General features: G+C 49.2%; 1 protein-coding gene across 3 annotated transcripts in view; it reads right to left on the minus strand.

The window, feature by feature from the left end:
- Window positions 1-1033: 1033 nt before the first annotated feature.
- GRIK4 (glutamate ionotropic receptor kainate type subunit 4) overlaps window positions 1034-26479 on the minus strand; it is a 223750-nt gene continuing 198304 nt past the window's right edge. For 2 of the 3 annotated variants that reach the window (XM_052786484.1, XM_052786485.1), the window contains exons 13-21: window positions 21099-21212; window positions 13072-13181; window positions 10771-10944; window positions 10457-10622; window positions 7854-8079; window positions 6284-6412; window positions 3360-3478; window positions 2459-2820; window positions 1034-2358 (exon numbers count right to left, since the gene is read on the minus strand). In XM_052786484.1, coding sequence (XP_052642444.1) covers window positions 2316-2358; window positions 2459-2820; window positions 3360-3478; window positions 6284-6412; window positions 7854-8079; window positions 10457-10622; window positions 10771-10944; window positions 13072-13181; window positions 21099-21212 — 1443 coding nt within the window. In that variant the 3' untranslated portion in view covers window positions 1034-2315. The remainder of the gene's footprint in view (window positions 2359-2458; window positions 2821-3359; window positions 3479-6283; window positions 6413-7853; window positions 8080-10456; window positions 10623-10770; window positions 10945-13071; window positions 13182-21098; window positions 21213-26479) is intronic. The other variant, XM_052786486.1, reaches the window with a different exon arrangement.

Genomic DNA, 26479 nt, shown 5'->3' on the forward strand with positions numbered 1-26479 from the left:
GTCTGATAAATGATTCACGGAGCCTTTTCTTCTGCTAATCTGTAAATAAATTTTAAAAAGCAGCTTCTTTTTGATGAATATATTCTGCTGCTTGTAAAAACATGTCGGCCTTTAAACACAACACAGGCACACTCAAATGTCTCTAGTGTTGCTGTCAGTACTTTGAAAGCCCAAGCCCAGATCCTTACAGAATGCAGGGATGGAGGTTTTGCTGACTTACGTTGGCTGAGGATCTGCCCCTCCAATCCCACGGCACCAGATTCCCGGGCTCTGCTGAAGCCTTACCTCATCTCATGCTCGCACCTTCACGGCTCTGTTCAGTCCAGGAGAGGGTAACATCCCACAGATTTACAGATATGAAGGCCAGAAAGGACTTTTGTGAACATCTCATATGACATCCTGCATAACAAGGTCTAAATCCTCTCCTCCGTGTTGCATGAGCACTCTCCGAGTGTGCACATTTTACTGTCGCTGTGTGGCAGATGCTTCTTTTCACACGCTGCTGGAAACAACAGAACCACCCTAACATGCCCATCGCCATGGCCTCGCATCCTGTTCCCTGCATATCCTCCTCAGAAACATCTGCTGCAGACAGGCTCCTGCCCGAGATAACATGATGGATTTGACCCACTGCACCTAACCCTCAGCCCCGGTCAACAGGGCTCCAACCAGGAGGTCTGGGAAGGCTGTAACTGCCATGGTCCACATCGCATGGAAACCTGGGCCCCCCGGACAGACTGCACTGCTGTTAGTTATGGGTTCTTTCCCCCCTTACCACCATGTATCTTGGGCTTTCTTTTTTTGGACTTCTCTTTTTTTTTTTTTTTTTTCCCCTCCCATTTCCGTTCAGCTACAGATAACGGCAACACCACGGGTGTGGAAGCACTCAGGCAGCAGAGACCTGCAACAGCCAAAGCACCTCTTCCCTTTCAGGTGGGGAGTTGCTGGGTTTCTCCCTGAGCAGACAGGCCTCAAACTGTCTCATGACTTCTGTGAGTGTGGACAGGGAAGGAAAGAGGGAAAAAAAGCATGATTATACAAGGACATCTTTTATTTCAGTACATTCAAGACAAAAAGAAAAGAAAACAATTCAAGAACAGGATGTACCTTCACTCAAGGCTTTCTCTCCCCTGCCCCTCTCCATTGTTGTCTCTTTCCTTTTACAATCAGAAATTGCATAGAATTTGTTTTTCAATCCGAAAATTAAACTTGTCAATGTAAAACCCACGTCTGTACCAAGCAGAGGGTGAGCTGCTGCTGTTGCTAGGGAAGTAAATATTTTCCTTACATCAGATCCCGGGCTAATGGTTTTGTCAAATGCTGTGCGGCATCATCACTGCTAGACACGGGCTGTAAGTCATCCTCGAAGCTGAGGGTGCTCTGTGGATCATGGACAAGAGGAGCTCACGAGCCTGGAGCAAAGCTCAGAGTCACTTGTTCGGGAGTGTGCAGAGCACGGGCCATGGACGCTTTGGGGAGCGACAGTGGGCAGCAAATACCACCTCCCTCCACTGGCGGGAAAGGGCAGCCTTCCTCAGCGCTCCCCACTCTTGCCTGCTCCCACCTCACCTTCCTCAAAAGGCTCTCCCACCCGCACCCTAAAAACAGAAAGGAAAAAAAGCAAAAGATAACCCCAGAACTAAACAAAAGACACAGAACCCCTGAAATTCCAGACGTTTCAAGGCCTCTTTGAGTTCACTGTGTTTGTTGGTTGGTTTTTGGCATTTTAATATATATATATCTATGTGTGTATATATATATTTATATGTAGATGTATTTTAACAACTCCTCAGATGGACCTTCAGCAAATGCTCCTTCTCACGGGGAGCATGTCCCATCCCATCCTTCCCTTCCTTCCTCAGTCCACCTGCCACACTCTGAAAAGGAAGAAGGGTTCAGCACCTGAAACCCGGTGCCTTGGAGACTAGGTCCTGATGTACCCAAAATAAACCAAAACAAAATAATGGCTCCTCCCTTCCCATCCTTTATCCGCATCAAATAAAAAGACCCTCCCCCCACCCTTTGAGAACATCCCCTGGTAAGTCTATGTGATGGGGAGACGGAGCCAGCGTCCTTTCTCCTGGCCTGGGGCGGAGAAATTCCAAGAACCGCTCTTGCCCCTGGGTGGGCAATATCTGCCACGCCAGTTACCCACCACGTCCCTTCTTCCTGCTTCGGAGCCGCACGGTGGCACGGAGACAACTGCTGGATACAGGCCAGCCGGAGGAGCTCGCTCCCGCTGCGTCAGGCTTCAGCAAGACGCGCGTCCTCTCCGACGCCGAAACCAAAGCCGACCCCCTGGCCAGGCCTGCGCGTCAGCCCAAAGGTCCGCCTTGCTCTGGAGAAGCTGGGTAACTGCTTTTAATTTAAAAACAAGTTGACATTGTACAAGTCCATGTTCTGTAAAATGGAACAGGACCCTCTCGGCCCACCCCAACGCCCCCTGCCCCAGCGTTACTCGGGCTCGCTGCTGTTGGTGGTCTTCTCCCACTCCAAGCTCTCTTCGCTCTGCGCGGGCGAGCCCGCAGATGGCCGTGCCCGGAGGCCCTGAAACCTGCGGCACTCGGGGCACACACGGATGTGCGTGCACCCTCGGGCGACCAGGGCGGCTTCTTGTGCCAGTCTTTGTGCCAGTGGATCTGGCTCACCTCCACTGCACAGCTTCCCATTGCTGAGCGTGGTTGTGCTGCGGGCTCGGCGCTCCTCCAGGATAACGGGGCGAGTCCGTATCATTGCCCCTCGCCTCCGACGAGGGTGGAAACTGTCCTTGCAGAGAATGATGTTGCGCAGCTCCGTCACCATTTCTTGGCACACCGACACCTGGAAGGCAGACCCGAGACATACTGCTCACCTAAGTAAGCTGCGAGCCCAGCAGCGCTGCGTCTGCTCTGGATTCTGATGCCAAAGTGTTGTGGACTCGGTCGTTAATCTGGCCACTGGCTTTCCACACCAATGCTCGGACATTTACGCTTGATTTAGGCCAACAGATTCCGCCTCTTGTCAGAGACCCTCCTGTGTTCTGGATCCCCAAATCAACACGAGACCCAAACCCATTGCAGGTAGAAATCCTCAGGTGATCCCATCTCCAGGAAAGGTACCTGGACGTTGCACACATCCTTGATCCCTTCAAAAGCCCTTGGAGCATCCCTACAGCCTTGATCTTAGTAGGAGTGCATGAGAAGCTCGTGCATTTTAGACCCTGCCCAATGCACCTAGCCTTCTTGTGCGTTTGAGGTCTCATTACCAAGAACGCTCATCTCAGCCTGGGTGCATTACTTGCTCCAGAGCACTGCACTGCCGAGCACCCCGCAGATAGCAATGAAAACACACTAAAACCTCAGGACAATTTCAGGTCCTACCTCTGACTGTTCAGAGTGCCGAAGGCTCCACAAAAATTCCAGCATTGCCATAAAAATTGCTACGATTAAGCCACAGATGAGAACCACGAAGATTCCACCTATATTCTCCATTCCCAGGCCTAAAATAAAGCAGAAGAGACAATGCTGTGCAGAGGCAGACACAACATAAATTGCAAGCATTGCTGTACAGAAATCCCAATGCTCTGCTGTTTAGTTGGCATTACATGTACCCAGCCAGGGACCAAAACCACATAGCCAGCACTGTCCTATTAATAGCTAACCGCATGACTCAGATGGCAAACCAAATGACTTGCAATAGCTGCACGATCGAAGATGCGTTCTCAGAAATGATGATTTTGCAGATAAACAGCAAGTACATTGAAGGGAAGTACAAAGCAATTTGTGGACAAACTGAAAACAAGAGAAAAAATGAGAGATCAATCGGGCACATTAATCCCTGCAAATTATTCACCCAGCTCTAGTTGCTTTGAACTTTGCAAAGGAAAATGAGCAATGTTGTTAAAGAAGCAGAGATGAAGAAGACAAGAAAGGGCTTTAAAGGAAGCTGGCACCAAGAAAAGCTCCTTTGATTGCATTACAAAGTGCTGGTGAAAAATGCTTACAGCTGCTTGTATTGCGGTACCAAGGAGAGGTTCCAAACAAGGCCAGGACCCAACTCTTTCACACTATATGGTGACCAAATGGGGTGCCTGCCACCCAGGGGTACCTGGTTATGGGTTGGGTGCTCTCTGCCCAGCACCCTCTGGCCCATGAGGAGGAAACAGCCCCTTCCATGGGGCGACTCATCTCACTTCCCTTGGACAACTCACGACGGGATGACTACCTTCTCTACGGATCACAGGAGCCATTCAGCCACCTTGGGCCAAATGCCGCACACGCAGACAGCTTCACTTAGAGGAGGGACTAAATCGCATGCACGGCAGCTGCCAGCCCTGTCCTACACAGCTTGCACTCCAGAAAGCTCACCAGCTGGGAGGAAAATCCACCCCTCAAGAACCTGGCCTGAGCTTTCTGTGTGCCGAGGCTGTCACCTCACTTCCCATCGTGACCCCTGTCCCCAAAACTGCAGCCTGTGCCTCCGCCTAGCCCTGCAGAACAAGACTGTGAGAGGAGCCGGGGAGCAGTGCCGGCCTCAGCACACGCTGCCCGAGCAATGGCTCTTCTCTCCTGTGCTTGTTGCTTTCAGGTCTCAAGTGGACTGGGCCCCTGATTGGATTGATTACTAAAAAGCATGCGGTGCTTTGCACTGAGGTGACTGTATGAGGCCATTACTCAACAAGAACATCTATAAAAATCTTCCTCTCCCCTCTGTAGCATTAAATCAAAGTGTAAGAATCAATGATTTATTGACTTAATCTCTGCGTGGCTTTTAGACATAAAATTTCACCAAAATCCCTGTAAATAGCTGACCTGTTTTGTTCTAAAACTTAGGAGGTCACATTTCTCCCTCCTCCTCCATCATTCTTTTGGCATTGCCTCTGGAGCAATCTAGTGACTCTGTAAATCAGCCCTTCACAGAGATGTCTCCACTAAGACAACAATTGCAAGGCAGAAAACATAGCTCATAATCACAGTTTAGACCAAAGATAAAGGCCATCCTCTCCACCTAGCAGCTCTCAAATTTGAATTTAGGGCCAGTACTTCTCTCTATATCCTTCTATCGTGCTACCTGGATGCCGCCTCAGATACCTCTTGATGGGCTTGGGAGTGGGTATTTCCTTCCTCCATTTACACATATCAGCAGGCTACAGCCTTCCTCATTTCCCAAACTGAGAAAGTGAGCCATGACAGAGGGCACAGAACAGCAGAAAAACTTGTCCAGGGTCACAGAGCATGCTGGGTAGTGCCAGAACAGCCCAGGAGCCTGCTTCCCAGCTGTCCCCATCCAAAGCCATCTCAAAACAGCCCACAGACTAGACTCCACTTCGGAGATGCTTTTTGCACAGTCCACGGAGGAGAAGACTCCCATGTGCCTTCTTGCCTTCAAAAGTAACTTCTTTACTAGCTTATTGCCTTGCCCTGAGGCCTGATGTCTGACACTGGACCAGCACCTTCTGTCTCGAGACTAACAGCCCGGGCTGCCTGCAGTGCAGCACTGCCCAACAGGGAGCACCCGCTTACAGTCCCTATGGGGTCTCATCCAGCCTAGCTCACGAACGGCACAGACACACACACCTACACCTGCTGCAATGTCAAGAAAACAAAAGAGCTACCATGGACCTGGCTTGGCTCTCCATCTCTGTGCTCAGAAAGGTCAGAAGACTGTTCTTTCAACTGGGGGACCTGCTGGCCTCTCAGAAAATGCTTGCTGAGGAAACGGTGCCTGCCAAAACTAAAAAATGCAGCAACTGTGTTAAGCTGGCAACTGCTCTCACACTGGGACATCAGCGTAATGTGGTAGATTTTATGGCAATTTGCATAGCATTACCCAAAAGAATTTGCTCCTCGGTTTACAGATGTACTAACAAAGTCCTTGTGTCCCTTCCCCTGGCTGTTTAAAAGGCGCTTTCACTTGGAGCCATTAACCAGCGAGCCTGTGGTGGAGATCCATCTCCCTTGAAGGAACCCAGGATTTTGGTCTGATCCCTTTAGCCATCTATTTTCCCAGACATTCATTAGAAGCTAATTTACCCTCCATATGCCTCCAATATTTGTCATTTGGTTGTTTCCGCTATCTCTGCCCCAGGCAAAAACACACAGCATGAGGCACAGCAGAGCTGTTTGGCTTTCTCCTTGAATTGTGAAGGAAGGAATCTCAGGTCAGAAGAAGGGGAAAAAGTAATTCTCAGGCAGAAAACCTGGCAGTGCTCATGTGCAGATGGATGTTCATCCTTGCACTGCTGGCAGGGATGCTTCTACTGCCTAGTCCCTTCAGCACGTTACCGGAGAGCGGCGTGGATTACCTTTGGCTCTGTGGTCCTCCTCTTTGGGGCACTTGCCTCCTTCCCACCACTTCCGCTTCAGGATTTCCAGGCGGTTGTTCTCTTGCAACTGGAGAATGGCCAGGTCAAACTCGTCGCGAAACACAGAGCCTGCAACACCAAAAGGTATGTGGTAAGGCACCATCTCGGCCAGCCTTCCTCCCCACTCATCCCTGCCACGATGCCCTGCCAGTGTGCCCAACTACAAAAGCTTGCCTCTGAATGGTTTGGAAGGTATTCCAGTCCATATAAGCCCTTGAATCCTGCTGCCTCCCTGCTGGGACTGTCAACTGGTTAATGTCATATGCAGATGGTAATTTTGCCTGTCCACCAAGACCCACATAGGCCATTTAAGGAGGTCCATTACAGGGGGGAGCTTGGGCTTCAGGGGCAGGGTCTGAAGACGCCATTCAGTTTCGCACCCACTGCTCCTCCAGACCACTGAGTTCCCTTCTCCTGTCATTCTGCTTCGAACTTCAGCCTTGCTCTAGCACTCCTTCCCTCAAACTGGTGCACTGCAACAGCAGGCAGTTCAACCTATACGCAAGCCCAAATGTTGATGGTAGAGGAGGCTCACTTCTGCGCTCAGTACCGAGCTCTACTGCAGTCTTCGTGATGCCAGCTACCAGAGAACCAGAAGAAGGGCCGTGGGAAAGACCGCAGTTCTCCTGGTAACTCTGCACTATTGTCCCAGCGAGCAGCTTTCTGCTCTTCTTATCTGCTACAGTTTCACTGTTTAACAAGACAATGTCAGAACAAATTTAGTCCTGAAAGTAAAGATTTGTATTCACAATCAGGTTACTGTGACTTTACAAGCTTATACATGTTAGCTAAACTATAGTTACCATTTGTGTGACGGTTCTTACGTAATTCACCTTAACTTTGTATTGCTAAGTGCAGGTGCTTAAAGGTCAGGAACAAGGTTTCCCGAGCCTGCGAGACTGGCCGAAAGATCAGCTGATCACTTGGAATAAGAACTACTACATCCTTTTTCCGTGCTGCCCTGGGAGATGATGTTCTCTTACTAGCTCTCATATTTGAAAGACAAAAACCCTGCATTTGTTAAACCTGATTATTAGCTGAGGTAGTCACTGAATTGCCCAATTCTCTGTCCTGGAGTTTTAAGAACCACCAGCTGTTAGGAAACTTGTGCTAAAAACTAAAAGAGTTGCAACAGCATTACTTTTACAGCACTTCTGAGATAAAACAAGGAGCACAAAATGATTCAAAAACACTGGTTCAAAAAGGAAACAGTCAGCAAAGAGCACATATGCAGAGAATAAGCAGCAGTTTTGAAACATCTTTCACATGAATTATTTAAAGAGCCACAGTCGCGTGTCACATGGCTCTGGACCAGAGCAGGGTCTCGTCATCTGGCTCTGAGCATGCACCTTGGGCAACTGCAATGTATTTGATTTTCCTCCTGAGATAAAAAATGACCCTGGGCAGAGCTGTGAAACGTGACATTGGCTTTAAAGCCGGTTCAGCCTTTCAAATGCTCCGGTCCTCTGCCGACAGCTGAGAAGGACTAGAATTTTTCTTCACTGCCTACCGACGGGCATGCCAATCCCGTAGCCCTTGGTGTCCAGAAGGCCCCCGACCTGCGTGAGGTTGCAATTGCGCTGACGATAATACTCGTTCATGGTGGACTCCAGCAGGAAGGCGTAATTGGAGTTCAGCACGCGCGCAATCCCTTCCTCCGTACTCTTCACAAAGACACTTGGCTGCTTGGAGTACATGTAGTTCCACATCCGCTGGTACGTCTGGTAGCGGGAGTTCTGCAGGAGAAAGGAGGCAAGCGCGGCTAAGGTAGGAGCATCTTGCTGTAACATAAACCCCAAATTAGACACCACGATGAAAAGGCCACAACAGGGAAAGGAGTCAAAGCAGATTTGGTGCCAGATTCAAAAAGGATTTAGATGCCTAACCTCCATTTATTTCAATGAGATTTAGAGGCCCGAATATCTTGGTGGATTTGAGACTTTGTTGGCAAAGCTGGGCATGAAACGCATACCTAATTCCAATAGGTTCCAGCAAAGGTGTTTGCATAAATTCAGTTTTAGAAAAATACGTAGTTTCCATAACAGTATTTCAAAAACACACAAAAAAAGCCAGAAGAAATAGCTTGTGCTTGGCTGATTTAAACCAACGAATGCTCCCTGTAGAGCTCACACCCTACTGTCTGTCACCGTAACCTTGTGCTTAACAGTTCACCAGCATCAGAGCCAGACACCTTCACCCTGAGAAGGGAACTGAGGGCTGCGCCAAAGCTCTTTGGAGTTTGTTGCTTCCTGAATCCAGATTTTGGTTCACCCCCTTGTGAGGCAAATCAAAGTACCTGCTCAAGAGAACTGGAGTCTTTTCATTGACTACAGTAAACTAAAGCTCAACCAGCCCCAAATCCTCCGACTTTGCTGGTGGTTGAACCCACCTTGGTTTGATCGAGAGAAAAGCCAACTACGGTTAATCTCTCTTGCCTGTGCTGAGCAAAGAGTGAAACCTGCTTGCACAAAGACTGAAGATAAACACACTCTGGTCTACATTAGGAGTTCCTGAATTTGCCCCTTTCCCCTCACGCTTGCATTTCTGCAGCACACGGAATCCCTTACACCACCTCCCATCCCCTCCTGGCCAAGGCAGCAGGTAGGTGACATGCTGCCAGGCACCCCCTGCCATCACACTTCCAAGGGCTTGTTTTCTGTGGCTGGTGAGAGCTTCAGGGAATCTGCTGCTGGCCTAGTTACTGTCCTCATCTGTCCAGCTCTGTCCTCTGGGTGCAGTCACTTGGGCAAGGGACAGATGAACAGGGTGTGTGTTTGTTCCCGATTCACTGCACTTTTAAACCGTAACCCTGTGTGTGAGCGTCAGGGGAAACGGCTGCCAGGACAGCTTACAAGGCAGGGTGCTTCAGCAGTGGACATACGTCTCAGGCAACCAGGAACTGAAGGATGGTGAAGACAGCCTCAGCCATGCCTGCTTAATACATCACTGTGTTTGACCCACCATTGTTACACCAGATGCACATGGATCCCAATGTAGTTTCAAGCTTTGCAAATGGTACAAGAACATGTTTTGCTAATTTCTTCTCTGATACCAGCAACTCCAGCACCCGCCAGGCAGTGCAGAGCCACAGTCAGGATTTTAAACTTGAAAGCCTTCCTGAAAAGAACTAAGCAAGTGCCTTGTATGCAAGTGCCTTGTATACAACCACCTTAGTCACTTGGGCTCTGTTCAGCTCGTTTTAGTTGCAACGTTCTGCTTAAAAGTAGCTTTTTGCCAAACCCCTGAGGGGTGTAAAGTTGGGCTGCAAAGCTCAGGCTCACTCGAGAGATTTCTCAGGCTTCCCAATTCAGTTCAGACTCAGAGAGGGGAAAAAGCGAGAAAAGCTTTCGCTCCTCTTGGAATTTCAACAAGTAATAAATAAATAATCCTCAAGCAGTTCTTTGTGCATTCAGAGCACTGCAGAAAAGATTCACTCATTTATTTCCCTTCTGAATAGAGCAGGGAAGATAAAAATTAAATTGGGCTAAATGGCCCACATAAGTTTTCATACACTTGACTGACTTGTTTTCAGTGCCACTGACCACAGACAGACTCCAGCAGTTTGACATATGCTAGCCTACCTGGGGTTTGCAAACATTTCTTTGCTTACCCAACCTGACACTTTCATGTAAAAGCTAAGATCACATCAAACCCACAGAGACCCGTGGAAATTTGACTGCAGACGCTCATCTGGTGAAGAGCATGTTATGTCATCACTGTGACACAGGGATGCATACCACTTTCCCACCCACGTGGTGGCACTCCAAGTGTTAAGTTGCTTTCTAAGTCCAAGCAGGAAAATCTGCTGCTTCAGGGTGCAGCACAGATGTCCTGACTCTAGTCCTCCAACATCCCAAGAGCATGCCAGCTGCTGCATTACAAAATCCTGCCTTCCCTGTCCTCCGCCATACTTCCTTCCACCATTCATCCCACCATCACCCACCGTGGATCTAGCCCAGTCCTGCGCAACCAAGCAGCCAGGGGTCTCTCCAGAGGTCCCCTCCGTGCCAGAAACTGGAATAAAACAGGCATGAAAGGCTGGGGTGACATCCAAACCTGATTACAGGGTGCCCTCTGCGCCCCTGCCCTAGTTAGCAAAAGAATGGGGTTTACTTGGAAGAAGGTCATGCTGGATCCGCCATGAATGGTGCCGTACTCGATGGCTGTCTGGTCAGCCAGGTCATCTACGGATTCGATGGGGACGTCCATCCGCTGCACAGTGAGGAAGGCTGCCAGATTGGCTGTGTAGGAGGAGATGATGATCAAGGTGAATGCCCACCTAGGGAAAGGTGAAGCGAAGACAGTGACCTGAGATTTCCCCATGGACTGAATCTGATCCCCATCCCCACCCTGTGCCTCTCCATCTGCTTCTGCCCAGAAAACATCCACAGAGAAGCCTTGCTTAAGAGGAGGGTAGACCTCCTTACCAGACTCCACTGACACAGCGCGTAGATAATGCTTGGGGGGCAATGGTGGAGCCTTGCTGCATGAATCCCCCGACTGGAAACCACAAGCTGTTGCCAAGAGAGTACTGATTCACGAGAAGATTGCATCTGCCTTGCGAGCAGGGGTGGGGGCTGTACCACTCGTATGGTGTCAATCTAAAATGACAAGAAACAGGTAGCTCAGGTAATTCACTGGGAAATGGGGCACACTGGAGAAAAAAAAAAAAAAGAAAAGCTGTGAAGCCCTAACTCTCCTGGAGGCAGATTTTTCTGAGGAGGAAACTCTTTGCTGTCAATTGATGCCCAGGGCTCAGAGCTGTGTGAAATGCTTGCTCTAAGACTCAAAAGCCAGAGGCTTTCTTGTAAAGATTTGCAAAAGTTTTGAGAGGCTCTGCAGAAAATCTGGGCATGGGCTGTGGGGAGGCTGGAGCTCTGTGTGCAAATTCATACTGCAGAGAACCACAACAATAATTCAAGATGCGCAAAGACTTGATGTGAAATTGAAATCAAACATCTTTGGCTGTGATCCCTACTGGAGAATGAGCATCAATGGGAAGTTCAAAAGTGAAGCATGTGAGACCTGACTGCATGACACCATCAAGAAAAATAACTGCATTGGTGCAAATGGTTTCTCTGAGAAGGTCTGATTGCCCTGGCAAGGTCTAGGTCCCAGGTCTAGTTTGAAGCCAAGTGCTGGTGTTTCAAAGCATCATGTACTTTCAGTGCTCACTAGGACAGGACAGGGGTGGCAATCTGAAATAACTGACAGCCTGTCAAGGAAGCTCTCTTTTTTTGCTGTTTCCAATCCTCCGTTCTCTGGTTGCTAAGAAAGTCTTCTAATTCCTATGCTGCAGTTCATTATATTGCTAATGGTTAACAAAGCTGGTGCCTGGGAAGGTCATTCTGGGGATACTGCCAATACATCTGCAGGACTCCTACAGCTTACACAGCATTTAACCAAAATAAGGTGTTTATTTTCGTTTCTGCATCTCCTACCTCGCTGTGATGCCAGGGAGGCACAGGTTATTTCTTGAAGATTTTCTACAGTTGGATCAAGCACTGGCAGTAAAAAAATCTGGGAAAGTCTTCTGCAATTCATAGGGTCAAAAGCTCCTTACTACTGAGCAAGGCAGAGAGCAGTGTCCAAACCCCCTTCTCCAGCAGGAAGCCGTGTAAAGGCACCTCTTTGGAGGATTATGTTTAAAACAGGAGGAGGGGGCTAAAAAGGCACCAAATCTCGGTCTGCAGAGAGTGTCAGACTGCATTATTCAACAGTTTCTTCAGAACTACATTTCTGAGGCTGTAACAGCATTCGAAGAAACCATTAAAGTCCTGTCAGGATGACAACTTTAGCCATGCCAAGGGACCGAGCGATAGCACAGTTCCAATTTTTGTAATGAGAATTGGGTGTTAACCATGTCCCGAAAGAGCCGTCAAGCCCTGAGCACGTCTTTGGTACACATTGCTGGGACACAGTTCAACTCTGTCTGAAAAGACCCATCTATGCCACCAACCATAAGCAGTTTGTTTGGAGGTCAAGGAAGACAGCAATGGAGCACAGACCCCGGGCCTCGATGAAAGACATGCTGCAGACAAGCACACAGCGATATATTTTAAGGCTGATTTAAATTAGTCATAGGGAAACGGAACTGAGAGCTGTCAAGTGAGGCTCTGCACATCAACCAAGAGGCTGTTGAAAGATATTAACGAACTTTCTTTTTCTGTACACACTGGGTTTTACAGGGCCAGAGGAAGCAAACATCACTACTGGAATTTGCATTAATTCTGAATTAATAATCTCTGAATGCATTTGCTGATACCTGCCAGCCTCCACCTTTCCTGGTCAAGACAAGTGGTTGGTTTACCTGTTGCAGATCAAGCATCTACAGGGACCAGAACCATTTGCACAGCACCAGCCCTACTCCCAAACCTCTTCCCACCCTTCCCACGCAGCTCTCGTCACCGGCGCCCACTGCCGTGGCCAAGCACGTTCCTGAATCGCAGCACGCTGCTCCTGCCCACCCTGTCGCAGCCATGCCAACGGCCATCCCAGGGCTGCCATATGCACCGGTGACGTGCCTGCATGGGCACGCAGCGGCAAAGCCCCAGTCCCCAGCTGGCAGAGGGCTTGGACGCTTCTGCCCCCCCCCCCCCCCACCGGTGGCCTGGCAGATATCCCTGTGTCCCCCTGCCCAGCCCCTCACCCTGCATCCCCCCACGGGTCTGGGAGTGGGACGCTAGATGGCACCGCGAGGAAAGAAAAGGCACTGCCAGTCACATTACCGAGCAACCAAGAAGAGGACACAGCTGACAGCCAGGTAGGCGAGCAGCATGAAGAGCCAGACACCAGGGGAAAAGGGATCCAGGAATGAGAAGTAGCCAGGTTTGCGGCCCTGGAAGAGAAACAAAAAGGAGCTTGACCTGCTTGTATTTCTACAAATTAAGTAGTCCATTCTGAAAACAACAGAAACACACACACCTGCCCCGATGCTGACAATGGATGGGAGCAACAGAAGGGAAATAAAGTAAATGGGGCTTTGCAAAAGTCTTACAGGGGAAACGGGTGACAACAAATGCAACAAATGACTAAGTCCTGCAGCAACTCCCCGCTGCAATTCATCTCCTAAGACTATTCTTCTCCTCACCTCAACTACTTTTGTTCCTCCAGGCAAAGAAAGAGGTGAATTGATAGAAAAAAAAAAATCGAGACAATCGCAGTGCTCTGCCCTCCCCATGGTAGGATGTGCTGCACCCCTTGCCCCCCAATGGGGAAGTCCCCGTCTGGAGCCCTTGTCCACCCAAGCAGGCTGCACACCACGCTTGCTGGGCAGGAGGGGGCTCCCCCAGGAGAGCACACCTGAGCTCGGAGGTGGGTGGGATCCTTCGCACCAAGCAGAGTGGGGAGAAAATATTTTTGCGCACAAAAAGAAAAAAAAAAAAGAGACGTTTGCAATATTTCTGGTTTTCTTTCTTCAGCCTTGAAATGTTTCTTCTCTGCAAAACCCAATAAAATTATTACTTTTATCTCAGGGAACACAGTATTTTTATCTCCAGGATGCGTCAGAATTTCCTGTTTTTTCTCGGCAAACCACCTTTCCTTGAAAAGTAAGGCCTCACTGCTAGAAAAAGCTTGTTGATCTTCACTCAAAGTACCTTGAATTTTCACAAGGACACTGCCACCGCTGAAATCTTGTCAAATGTAGCAAAATTTGTGCAAAGGGAGGATTAATTTCTAGGTGAAGTTTCTCAAAAGCTGATCACCTCCCATTTTGGTGAGCATACTTCTCCCACCACCACCATCTCTGCGTATTCAGTTCCTCTGCAACACAGACACTGGTGGCGTCAAGCACACTCAATGCCACTGTGGGGGACAAGGGGAGAGGTAAAAATAGAGCACAAGCCACAGGACTAAAGAAGTGTTCTTACTCTCTGTGCAAATTACAATCCCCGTGTGGAGCAGCAAGCGTTTTGTTTCATTCAGCACTGTGCACCCCTGACACACCTCTCCCACCCCGAATGCTGCAAGTGTTTGGGCAATGCTCACCTACCTTAGGCATCTTCTTTCCTTACCGTCTCCTCTGAAAGACTCCCAGCAAAAGCACGCAACTCCCACCACAGGGCTAAAGGCTTACATTAACCCTGTGGGAATATAAGCCCTTGGCTCACAGGAGCCTGTATCTTCTGCCCCAAACCACAAAGCCACTCCTGGCATCACAAAACCTCAAGCTCTACAGTTTCCCCAAGCACCTGCAACCGGGAAGCTGCCCACGAGTCAGAGGTCCTATGAAGGCTTTTACTGTAAAGTCAGAATGGAAACAGCCTTTTATCACATCTTGGCCAGGCTGTCAACGTATTTCTTGCTGGCACCTTGCTCTGTTGTGTGCTGAAAACATCTATCACTGTTTGCTCCATGCAGCTCACTCCAGCAGCCGTTTCCCAGCAGTTGCAGCACGGCAGCTGCTCCTCTGTAGGTTGCTCGCTTTACACAAAAGCTGCTGCTGGGGATCATCTTTGACACACAGAGGCCTCATTTTTCCCTAGTCCGCTGCCTTACCCTGCCCGTCTGTGACACCACATAAACTAATAATAGCTGGTAATAAATAACACCTAACCTCAATTGCCATGGCAAACCCAGAGCCATCAAAGACCAGAGTCCTGATATTTTAAAGCTGTGCTTAATCCAAAGGTGGTGAATAATTTTCTGTTTTCACAAAAGTCCCCAGGAAGCACAGCTGCTTTTTTTTTTTCCTTCCCCAGACTCAGACCAGCACTTTAAATTCCATTTCCATTAAAAACCACTGTTTTACTACTGAAGTATTCCTAATCTTATGCAAAACCTGAATTTCACAAGGTCTTGGTAGTTCTTCTGACGACTAAGTTGTTGCTAGAAAAGGCAATAGTTATTGCACAAAAAACTTCCTGTACTAAAAATATCTAGGATACTGTGATATTCTTGGCTTCAGTCACCAGCTGGGACCGTAACATCTCAGAAACCTTCTACAGCAAACTCTGCCCTGCATGAAGTAAAGAACCACCGCACCATAACATCCTATCCCTGTATCCTTAAGGACAAGATGAGTTTGAGCTTGGGATATATAGTAGCATTTTTAGAGAATCTGGCTTATTAAGCCTTTTAACAAATGGATGAGTTAAGAATCAGTGGTTCAGACCATCCTGCGCCCATTTTCAGATTAATTTGAAGTCGCTTCCCAAGCAAAGGTTCAGGTTCTCCTGGGTATAATTCCAGAGTGTCTCTTTAAGACAAGGTCTCTCTTCCATACCAGGTTATCTTACTGTGCTTGGTATAAGCAGTTGAGGTACAAACAGTGAAAGATACTATGTTCTTCTTTTTTCCTTTCCCTTTTTTGGGTCAATTGCTGCTGTGTTCTGCTGTTCCTTATATTCTTCCCCAAAACCCAGAGAGAGACAAATGACTGCTACAGCCAGCATCTGGGCCCAAACCAAAGGCTTTCAGAGCCAGAGACACTGCTGGAAACTATACCCCCGGCATCCCAGAGGGACTCGCATTTCCAGTAACATCCTTTGCTCACCTTGCTGGAGCTCCTCTCACTAGTTCACAGAGACGAGACCATCTCACAAGTCTGCAGGCTCCAAGGTGCACTCCCTCTGCACTTCTTGCTGATCCCATCCAGACAGTCATGGAATTCTTGATGCCAACAGGAAGCCAAAGGTAGGCGATATCAAAGCTCTTCTCTTTAGCGACTGCACAGCTTTCCTGGGTGCTCCACAGGCCCCGGTTCCCTTTTTCATCTAGAGCTAAACTAGCTCAGCTGCTTCTCTTCTTTCACAGGTGTTTTGCACTCTCAAGAATGAGATGAGGCAATGGGAACCAGCAAGGTGCGAAGGGCACCATCTGCCCTCAGCTAAGAAAACTGGAGCTTCTTGAGCAGAAGATCATTCCAGGAAGCTTATCCCTCCCCAGCATCCCAGAGCTGGCAGAAAACTCCGAGGCACTGGCGCTGCCTCAGCTGAGGCTCCCTTGTGAGATGCTCCTGTAACAAAGTTCCTTTCTGTAATTAAGGCCTTGATGTCTTCTCTATGTTTCTGGGGCAGTTTGTCAATAAATTACGCTCATTAAGGAAATTGCGTTGGAAGCTTTAAGTCTCAGGCTTGGTAATGACTCTCTCCTGTGACTTTACAGTAGTAGTAGTTCTGGTTCTTTTCAGCTACAGTCATTTTCAGGCTGCTGCTACATATTCTTTTCATTCACAGTTGTGGGTAAGAATAAAGATATTCTGTTCCCATGGAGGGCACAAACTCTTTCTTATCTGTCTGTTTTGAAGATGGGAATGACAATATCTGGAGTCTGTCAGATATTTTTAGCCAGTCCCAATACAGCTTTGTTAATTGGAAGAGCTATTTTTCCTGGAATAGAAATGTTCAAAATGTCCAATAATTGATGAAGGCCTCCTGCAAATCCTCAGATGGAAGCAGGATTCATTTACGCTCCTCAGTTGTTCTTGGAAGTCTTCATTTTCAGCCAGAGAGAACCAGTTTTCTGGGCAGATACTGGTGATCCAAGAGCCTGAACGTGCAGGACATCTGGGAAGAGGAGCAAAGCTATGTGGCATGGTCCTGGATTTGTCTGTGTTCAGGTTCTTAAGAGACCTGAAGACTCCCTGCCTGCCCTGCACACACACACAGTCTGAATGGTCCCCTGTGCTCGCCTGTTCCCTCTCACAGAAACAGTCAGCCCTACCTCTGTCATTTCTCATCGACATTTGTCCCTAAAAAAGGCAGGCAAGAGAACTCTCTTCTGCCTCTGTAAGTCAGAGGGAAAGCAAGAAAACTCAGCCTGGAAAGGCAGAAATGTTGATGCGTGCTAGGTATAACTGTAGTGCATTTGGTCTCACCAAAACAAAGCGTGTATGTTCTAGGATGACCATGTCTGACCCAGGTGCAGATCCAGATCCCTCCCTCTCCAGAGTCCTTTCTCTGGAGTTGATAAGCAAAACCCAAGTATAGGCTGCTGTGAATCCTGAGCCTAATTTGGGGTCACCAGATGGTCCACAACCGACAGTCCAATGCGTACCATGGTCCCGGGCACGCCTGGGGCCAGCGGTTGCTCCCATCCCTGCTTCAGTGAAGCAGGAAGCTTGCTGGCAGAGCCGCACGGGTTGTCAGGAGGGGTGCCCAGCTCCTCTCGGCTCCTCTGCCTCAGCTGTCAAGCCTCCTCTGGCTGGAATGAAGGAGCTATTCATTCGGTCCTTCCCATTTCATGTCTTCTGCAGCAATCAAGTAGAAACACTTTAAGCCTCAGTTCACTTGGCCTCAACTCAGCTATTCCAGTGTACTCACCAAATCTACATTTTCTCATCTTAAGGTAGAGCACAGCAAGGACTTTCAGGGCTGATGAGCCAGAATCACGTGCTAACTAGTCCCTCGTTCCCTCCCATAGAGGCAGGTATATGAGCAAAAGCATGTGTATGCTACAAATAAACCTGACTTTCAACATCCCTCTGTGCAGAAATGGCACTGGGCCCTTGATTTCAGCCCTCTGCCGAGCAGAGTGACTGCTCAGGACTCGTCATCCATCTCCTGCCTTCCACAGGTCCCACCAGCTGGTCAGAATGGGAACATAATAAAACAAAGCAAGCCTTTTCTCTTAGCAGCCTGCAAGTCAGAAAGCCTATTAGAGTCCCCGTGTCAGAAATCCATACTTGATTATATCACAACAAGTGAAATTGAGAAAAATGACAGGCCCATTTAAAGCTGCCATATTTGGTTATGTGTGATAAGAGACACACACACTGTGGTGGCTGGGTTGGCAGGGTGGGGAGGAGAAAGGGAGGAGAAATCAGTTGTCACTGGAGTTACATGGAAATTAAAATAAAATGTCATCATATTGGGAGGAGACCAGGGCGTGGAGGCAACTCCTCAGCAAGAGATTTATTTGTGGTTATTTATTAGGCTACGTCTGATCTGTGCTGTGATTAACATATGTCGGCTGCAATTTTTGACATCGCAGAGATGTTTGTTGGGGCGGGGAAGGGAAGGTAGGGGAGGGGATAGGAGCAGATGGGCCTGTGGGGCTGCTTTCTGCTGCTCTGCAAACAACATCCTTAAAGGAAAACAGAGCAATTAGCTATCTTGCGTTTCCTTGTTAAATAAATATTTACCAGTTTAATAAGTTAATTGCCACACCACTCTCAGATGCTCTCCTCAAGCTAAGCAGGAAAGGTCTGGACAAAGAAGGGCCAAGTGCTGGAGAAGCAAGAGGGGGCTCCAAGCTTCCCTGCTGGGGAGACCTCCCTGCTCCTGGGGAGGGGGCGAGCCTAGGCTGCCCCTGCCATCGCCCCTCATGGCTTCGATGCAGTAAAGCAGGGCACGCTGCAGGGTGACCTGACCTGGAACATGCCCTGCGTCTCCCTTGCAAGCCTGCCTGGGTCACTGCTCAGCTCCGCTACTCAAAGTCCTAACTGGGTCCTTCATCGGGCAGCTGAAGACAAAGTCCTGACTGATGGCAGGGCGCTATTTGCCAAACACTTTTTAAGAATGTAATTATTAACCCTGTTCAGTTCGGTAAATGCCTGAAGGGCAGGCTGGAACATGGCTGTGTTGCGTTACTCCGGTACGGGCGCAAGCAGCAGATGGTCCCTGCCCTGAAGAACTTACACTCTAAGTAGACGTGTCAGACACATTCATATTGAGCTCACACAGAGGCAGCAGCAAATGCCTTGTACTTATAGAGCAGATCACATGCAAACCCTGCACCAATATTCCTGTGTTTCCTCTGGAGGGAGCGACATCAGCCTCACACTGTTCAGGGAATGATGCCTCGTTAAAGGACTTGCTGAAGGTTATGGTGTAAATTGGAGGCAGAGCACGCATGGTACTCAATCTCCAAACTTTAAAAATGCATCCAAGAAAGCAAGAAACTCAATTATAATCTGAGCCAAGAGACGCTGGCAGAAACACCTCCCGGATCCATGGGGCAGCTGGTGGTGTGAAAAAGCAAGTGTAGCGGGGAAGGGACAGTTACATCTGATTTCCAGGATCTTGAAGAGTCTGACCCTTCTTGATCCATTAAGTCATTGATCCTAAATTCTGCATGTACCAGAGGAAACAATTTTAACTAGATTTTAATTACTTGTTTGTTCTTGGCAGGAGCCAGTCAGCACAGAGAGATGTATGCGCAAGTTTGTTTATGTTCATACCAAACGCTGCATCTTTAACAGCCTCCTGAATGGGGGCGGGGGGGGAGGAGCGGGCTGGGAGAGGCAGCTTTAATTGTTTTATCCTTTTGGCTGCTATTGTTGAGCTGACGGGAAACCAAGACTGTAATTCGCATCACACTCGGCACTGTACAGAGCACACTTCCAAAATGCAGACTGGGAATAATATGACATCCTGTTGCAAAGGACCTGGCTGCCAGAGCTCGCCTCCTGTGACACCGGGGAACTGGAGGCTTTGCCTGGCCCGTGTGGGCGTAGCTGGGGAAAATCTGTCCTCTCCTGAGCTTCAGGAAGAAGCTAGAACAATGGAAAATGGGAATACAAGAGAATCTACAAGAATTTAAGACAACAAGTGCTGTCTAAGCAAAGACACAACACAACGCCACGAACATGCTTGCACACGTGAATCCCCTGGGCAGATCCACGGCTGCTGTGCTCCAAGCCACAGGCCCGCATGTTGCTGAACAGCCACCACGTAATGCCTGACCTGCCTTTCGGGTGGCAGCGGCTAACCATGCTACTGCCGCCACTGGAGTTGCAAAAGATTATTGAATGCAGTGGAGTGAGAACCAGAGCTAGTTGCTGAACAACAGCGTGCCTCCCTTCTCGCTCCCACCTGGCCAATGCAGAAGCAAGGGGGGCTGAGAGCACCCGTGCAAGGCGGGGAGCACCCTAAGAGTAAGGAGCCTTCCTTGGGCTGCAGGGCCTTCCGATCTTTACGGTGAACAACTGAGAGGAGGCAAATGAGAAGGGCTGAGAGCAGAGAAACAGAGCCCACACAGGGCAAGGAAATAATTCAGCCTGCCACCGTGCCTGCCCCAGGGCAGTGCCCTGGGCCACTCGAGCAGTGCCATTTTTCCCTTTACCTGCCTGTGATTAAGAAAGCAGAGGGCTGAGCTCCATGTAGAGCATTTACAGGAGGTCACAGCAAAGAAAGCGATCCCAGATATCTTCCTGGCCTGATCTTATTCTCCGATGTGAGAGGGCAGCAAGGCTGCACACCACAGAGGCTGGGAACACAGCTGAGATTAGGGCATTTGGGCCCCGACACCAACTAGGTGCACACGTAGATGTCCTAGCTCAGCCTCCCAGGCAGTCTCCCCACTAAGTGCAAGTGAATGGAGACTCCAAGCCATGTTTGCTGCAGTTGTGGACCCACCCAGCTGCACTGCTGGGCTGCTGCACCCATCCAGCCTAGCCTGCCCTTAGCACACCTCGCCACAGCGGGCTCAAAGCCATGCTAAAGCCATCCTATGGCTTTCGCTGTGCCTGAAGCAGACCCAGACAAGCTGACATCTACCCACACTTCCCCTGGTAGCACCCATCTGGCAGGGCTCTGCTCATGGCCCCTCACCATGCCAGCAAGTGCCCTGTGCCCGGGGAGGATGGGGAAGGGGAGCCAACAGAGCTGGGGGTTTGAACAATGGCAATCGAATCCACCAAGCTGACACAAGGCAGAAAGACAGAGAAAAGAAGGCAATAAAGGTCGAGCACATTTGCGTTTAAATAAGAAATCAAAATATTTTTATGAGTTGTTCATTTTTCTTCTATAACTAGGCACGTTTGCATGCAAATAATGGAGGGACATAAACGGTTATAAAATAAGTCTCTTACCATATGAACTCGGTAGAGAATGCTAATTCCCAAAGTCATGAACGGCTTAGAGAAATCAATCACCTTCTCCCGCTCCGCAGTAATCGTCAGCCCTGCCACGGCCAAATCGGCTTTCTGGAGAGAAAGGATAGCAGAGAAGATCAGGACCCTGAGCCCGGGAAAGCCGTGGGGCAGGGAGAGCAGCAGAGCCATGCCCGGGGCCACCCGCTCCTGGAGGATGGATGTCCCATCTTTCTGGGATGGGGTGCATTTGCTGTGGGGCAAAACCCAGGCTCTGTGGAAACCGTGAGAGTTTTGCTGGTGATGTCCACTGGTTTGGACTCTGTTCCTGCATCCCTCTCCCCGTGTGGGTTTTGCGTAAGCCCTGCTCAAACACACTCCAAAGTTTAACCCACCTTGTGCTCCAGACTGTTTTCCCCATTTTTCCTTTCCTCACCTGGGCCTTTTTACTTCTATACTTACAGGTTGGAAAAGCACAAAGTTCCCAGTGGGGAGCCCACTGTGCTAGGAGCTGTACTAACAGCGAACAAAATGGCAGCCCCTGCCCCCAAGCGCTCACAGCCTGATTGCCATTTCTATTCATTGAATGCTTTAAGACCTGGCGAAACAAGAGCCACTGAGATAATAAATATTGTACTAATCTAAAGAAGATACAACCTCCCCTTTCCAAAGCCCCTGTTGAACAGAGCTGTCCCCTTCCAGACAAGACTGTTACTTGCAAGCACCATAAGTAGGAAAGGGTAACAAAGCAGCATCATTACCCCTGTACCCTGAGTCATGAAGTTTACAAGCCTGCCAACCCAGTTTCCACAAAATTCAGAGGACTGGCATAAAAATTTCCAGATTGACTTGCAAAGCAAATGAGATCGGGGGAAAAAAAAAAAAAAAGAATGTCTTCCAATGTTAATACCCTTGTAATATAGATAAGGGATTTGAATTTTAAATATTATTTTTATTACTATAGCTCTTTTAATGTCTGTAATTGCTTTCTGTAAAAATGAACCTCCTCCATTCCCTTACACATTTGTTTGCCTGCTTTGCAGGATGATGATTATGCAAGTGGAAAAAGAGAAGGGGGGGAAAGAAAAGCTATTTGCACTTGTTGTCCCTAAGTTTCATAAGGTCTGCGCAGAAGCCAAGGCACCATCAGGCCCGAAGACCCAATAAAATATGTGGCTTATTGCCCTGGATCCATGCGCTAGTTGTAAATGTGCCACACAAAGGCAAATTTGTGGGTGAATCACTCTTGCCATGCTCTCTGACCCTGCTGCTCTTGCATCATTTTCCTTAAGAGGACTAATCACCTCCTGGCAGAGCTTTGCCAAGGGGTCTTCCCCCTCCCCTCCCCAAACAGACTTGCCCACTTAAAGGCAGGCTGGGAGGAAGGGCCAGTGAAAGGCTGGAGTTACAAGAGGGAAGAGCATCACTGCTGGAGCCTGCAGGACAAAGGAAAGGGAAGAGAAAAGAAAGACAAGGTGATCTGCAAGCCTGCCCAGTAAGGGGGGGTCACGGAGAAGGTGATATTTCACAGTCCATGCAGGACTGCTTTACTGAACAGGCCCAGTGCCAGATTTCTGCAATTGTTTCCAAGCAGCTATTACAGATTCCTAGGAGGTTCAGTCTGGAACGAGTTATGAGTGGGGGAGAATTTCTGCCTAGCCAGACATTTACCCACAGGGTTTTTAGAAGGCACCAATAATCACAACATGGTGCACGAGCAGTTGAGCCCTATGTAAACACCAGCAGATTACTAAGATGGGATCAGTTCATCTGTGGAACATGGCATGTGAGGAATTTTATCTGCAAGAAAAGCCTAAAGCTTCCTAAACCTCTCTTGTCTATACTTAAAAGGGTTTGCAGGTACTATTGTCCTGGGGAGAGCTCTTCCAGCAAAGCCCCTCGTGAAGATACAGCTTATTCTAACAATGGATTTCTTCTCCCAGTCCTCCAAACTGAATACAATTCTACCAGCAAAGTCGTAGACTAAATAGATGGTAAATATGCTGCATCAAAGGTGCTTCAGGCAAAACCTCTCAGGACATTTCCATTCCCATCCAGGGGCCAATATAAAGGAGCGCTGTGGCCCCCAGGTTTACCCAGCTAAGTCACCATCCCTTGCCTCATCCCCCCCACCTTCTCAGGGGTGGGACATGGATGCCACCAGGGAAATCCATGCAGTCTGGTTATTCCCCCAGTTATCGTCCTTTGGGACCCTTCCGGATCATGTAGGCAGCAGTATCTTGAAAGCTGCTCTTCCGTATGCAAAATATAATGCAAATCCATCCCCCTCCCTTTGCCTATGGAGCAAAAACTCAGCACAGCAGAGCTGCCTTCCCTGGGCACACAGGTTTTGTGCCCAGGTCCCTCCTCTCATCTTCAGAGGGTCCTGCCATTCCATTAGATTTGATTTCCTTCCTTCTGCTCATTCCCTGCCTGGTCAACTTCTGCCCTTTCAGGACTTTTGCCAGCATCAGAGCTAGAGTAGCTTGCAGCCTGCCCTAACCTGTGCATATGCACATCTGCTTTCTCCTGTGCCGGAGCTCCCTGCAGCAGAGACCTGGCACCTCGTGGCTTTAGCTGGGGCTGTGCTCTGTCAAAGACTCTCTCTCTCTCTCTGCAGGCTCAGAAGTCATGCAAGTTAAGAGCTGATTTCTGACAGCAATAAACTTTGATCTGGGAATGGCATGCAATGTATTCTCTGCCTGAATATCATCCATTTCATGCTTTTGATTTTGTTTCCTGATGTTCACAAAACTTCTTGTGATTCACTGAGATCAGCGTATCTTAGTTACAGAGGAAATCCACAAACCTGAGCGCTCTCCAGCCCTCCCCACTGGAGCACGGATAGGATTTGGCATTTTATAGGCTAAACAATGCACTGGGGAAGAAATGGATTTTGCTTTGTGCTTCTGCACTCTGTCCGCAACTGGGCCCTGGGGAAAGGGAAAATGGGAGGCAAAGGATGGGGAGAAGAGGGGGCAAACACTGCTTGATTTTCATCCTTCCAGCACAGTTGCAGCTATAAATGTCAGCATGAAATAGGCTTAGAAAAAGACCCAGAGCATTTTGGGAGCAGAGACAGACACTTCTTTAACAAAGCACTGCTTAAACAAGGCCAAACTCTCGTTAGGCAAGAGGAAGCCCAGGTGGGCTGGTGTCTGAGATGAAAGCATGAGCTGCCACCACCATACCTGGCATTAACCGTGGGATCTGCCTGCATTAGCAGACAGGCTTATGCTGCCACTGGAAAGGATGTTAAACACGGGGGCTGAGCCGGGCTCCTGAAGAGGAACAACAATTAAGCAGCCTTAGGAAGCAAATTGCAGGGACTGCCAGTCCGGAGGAGGCAGCCGCCTCCTCGCTGCAGATGCTGACAAGGCTCATCTCGGCACTAATGGTGATGAATGGGGCCTCACGTCAGCCCTCAGCCCAGGCAGAGAGGATCCCGCCAAAGTCTCCCATGGCATGGGGTACCAGCTGGGAGACCGACCCTGCTCCAGCCCCCCAGCAATTCACAACCTCCTGTCAAGCTACGGAAACAAAACACAGTGAGAAAGTCCAAGTGGCGTAAATCTTTGGGCTGTCTCTGTGTCAAACACACGGAAAACAAGCCTGAAGGACAGCTCTGGGAACACAAGGCTGGAATTTCTTCCAGGAGCAGGAGTCCCTGACTTGAACAGCAGTTTGGATGCTACATGCCCTGGGCGCACATGAGAGCGTCATTCTCACCAGCACTGCCCACAGAGCCCTGACAGCGTGGCCAAGGTCAGGGAAAGCTATTTCTTACACTGCGCCGATGCTTAGAGGGCCTTCTAGAAAGCTGAAATCAGTGTTCAACCTCCAGGACCCACCTGACCACCAGCTATTACCCCCAGTGCAGACCCGTCAGCATCAGCACTGCTGCTGCAGATGCTTGCCCCACTGAAACCCATCCAGATGCGGTACTGAGCGCCTGGCTGGAGGTGACCCTGTTTTGTGCCAGGGGTTGGACTGGATGATCTCCAGAAGATCTCTGCTATTCTGTGCAACTCTGTGAAATAAGCAGCAGCCACTGCATGGCAGTTTGGCTGCAGCCTGCTCACCTGGGCAGTGGCTCCCGCACCACCGTGGCAATGACAGAGCAGTCTCTCTGCATCTGCAGATCTGTCCCACGGCACGACAGGTACGGCTTGGCTGCCGGATCAATGTACTGATTGCTTCTGCTCCAGCTGTCCATCTGATTTGACAGGAGCTATTTCAGGTTGTGCAGCTCCTCCTGATGGAGCGAGCGGCAGCCAGGTTGTGTGCTCGGATGCATATTCTTGCATTTAAAAGCAGGGCCAGATGAGGGTCACTCAAAACTGGCAGGTTTGGGGTTTTTTTTAAGGACATGCATGAATTCAGCAATATGAAAAGTGACAGCCTGAAAACCCTGGAGGCTGCAGCCCTCCATTTAAGCCACAGTCAGGGATAGGATGACCAGCAATCAGTGCAGATGTCAGCCTCAAGTCTGCCTCCACCCATCTTTCTTCACCTGGACTGTCTCTAGGGGTGGGAAGAAAAAGTCTGTGCCAGGTGTTCACCATGCCCATGGCAAAAGCCAGTTAAGGTGAAGCACCAGGAATGGGAACCCTAAGCCCACAGGGAACAGCAGCAAGACCTAACCACCTCACACCACACCCACCATCTTGTGTGTGATTTTGGCAAAATCAACAGCGCAATGCAAACCTCTCTGCCCATACCCTCGCTGTGTTTGCTCAACAACCCACACCTCCTCACTTCCACACTCCCCCTCGCTCCCCACCCTTTCGAGCCCCCCCATGTCACACTTGCCAGCGCGATAGTGTGCAAACAGACTCCCCCTCCCTCCTTTCACCCACGCACAGCTTTTCTCACTGAACACCAACACCCACTGCCGAGTGGAAAGCAGGACTCTGCCAATTTTGAAATATCTTCTTCCTTCTTTCCCCTTCCTGCCATTCCCCATCTTTGGAGCAGTTGAAGGGAGAGGGCCTCTGATTGTAAAGCACCACCTGGTCACCAGCAAGGAAGCTGGAAAAACCATCACCCCAAAGCTTTAGGGTCCTTTCAGTTCTTGGTGTTGCTGCTCCTGAGGCCAGACCCTTCCACGAGATGGACAGCTTCATTTCCCTCACTTTAAAAAGAGCTTTGATCACCAGTGATCTCGGCCAGATTCAAACCACTGATGCAGATACCAAAGGTCTGGCATTATTCCACAACGTCTCACTCCCCAAATGATCCTGTGCAGAAGGGGAGAGCAGGAGCTCGCTGTCCCCAATCACCCCCTCCTCACTCTGTGCACCCTAAGGCGCCTTCTACAGCAGCACCAGCCTCGCCCAGATGTGCTTGCTCTCAAAACACTCATGGATCTGCTGTGTTAC

This window comes from Harpia harpyja, chromosome 4, assembly GCF_026419915.1.
Source record: "Harpia harpyja isolate bHarHar1 chromosome 4, bHarHar1 primary haplotype, whole genome shotgun sequence".
In the NCBI taxonomy this organism is placed as follows: Eukaryota; Metazoa; Chordata; class Aves; order Accipitriformes; family Accipitridae; genus Harpia; species Harpia harpyja.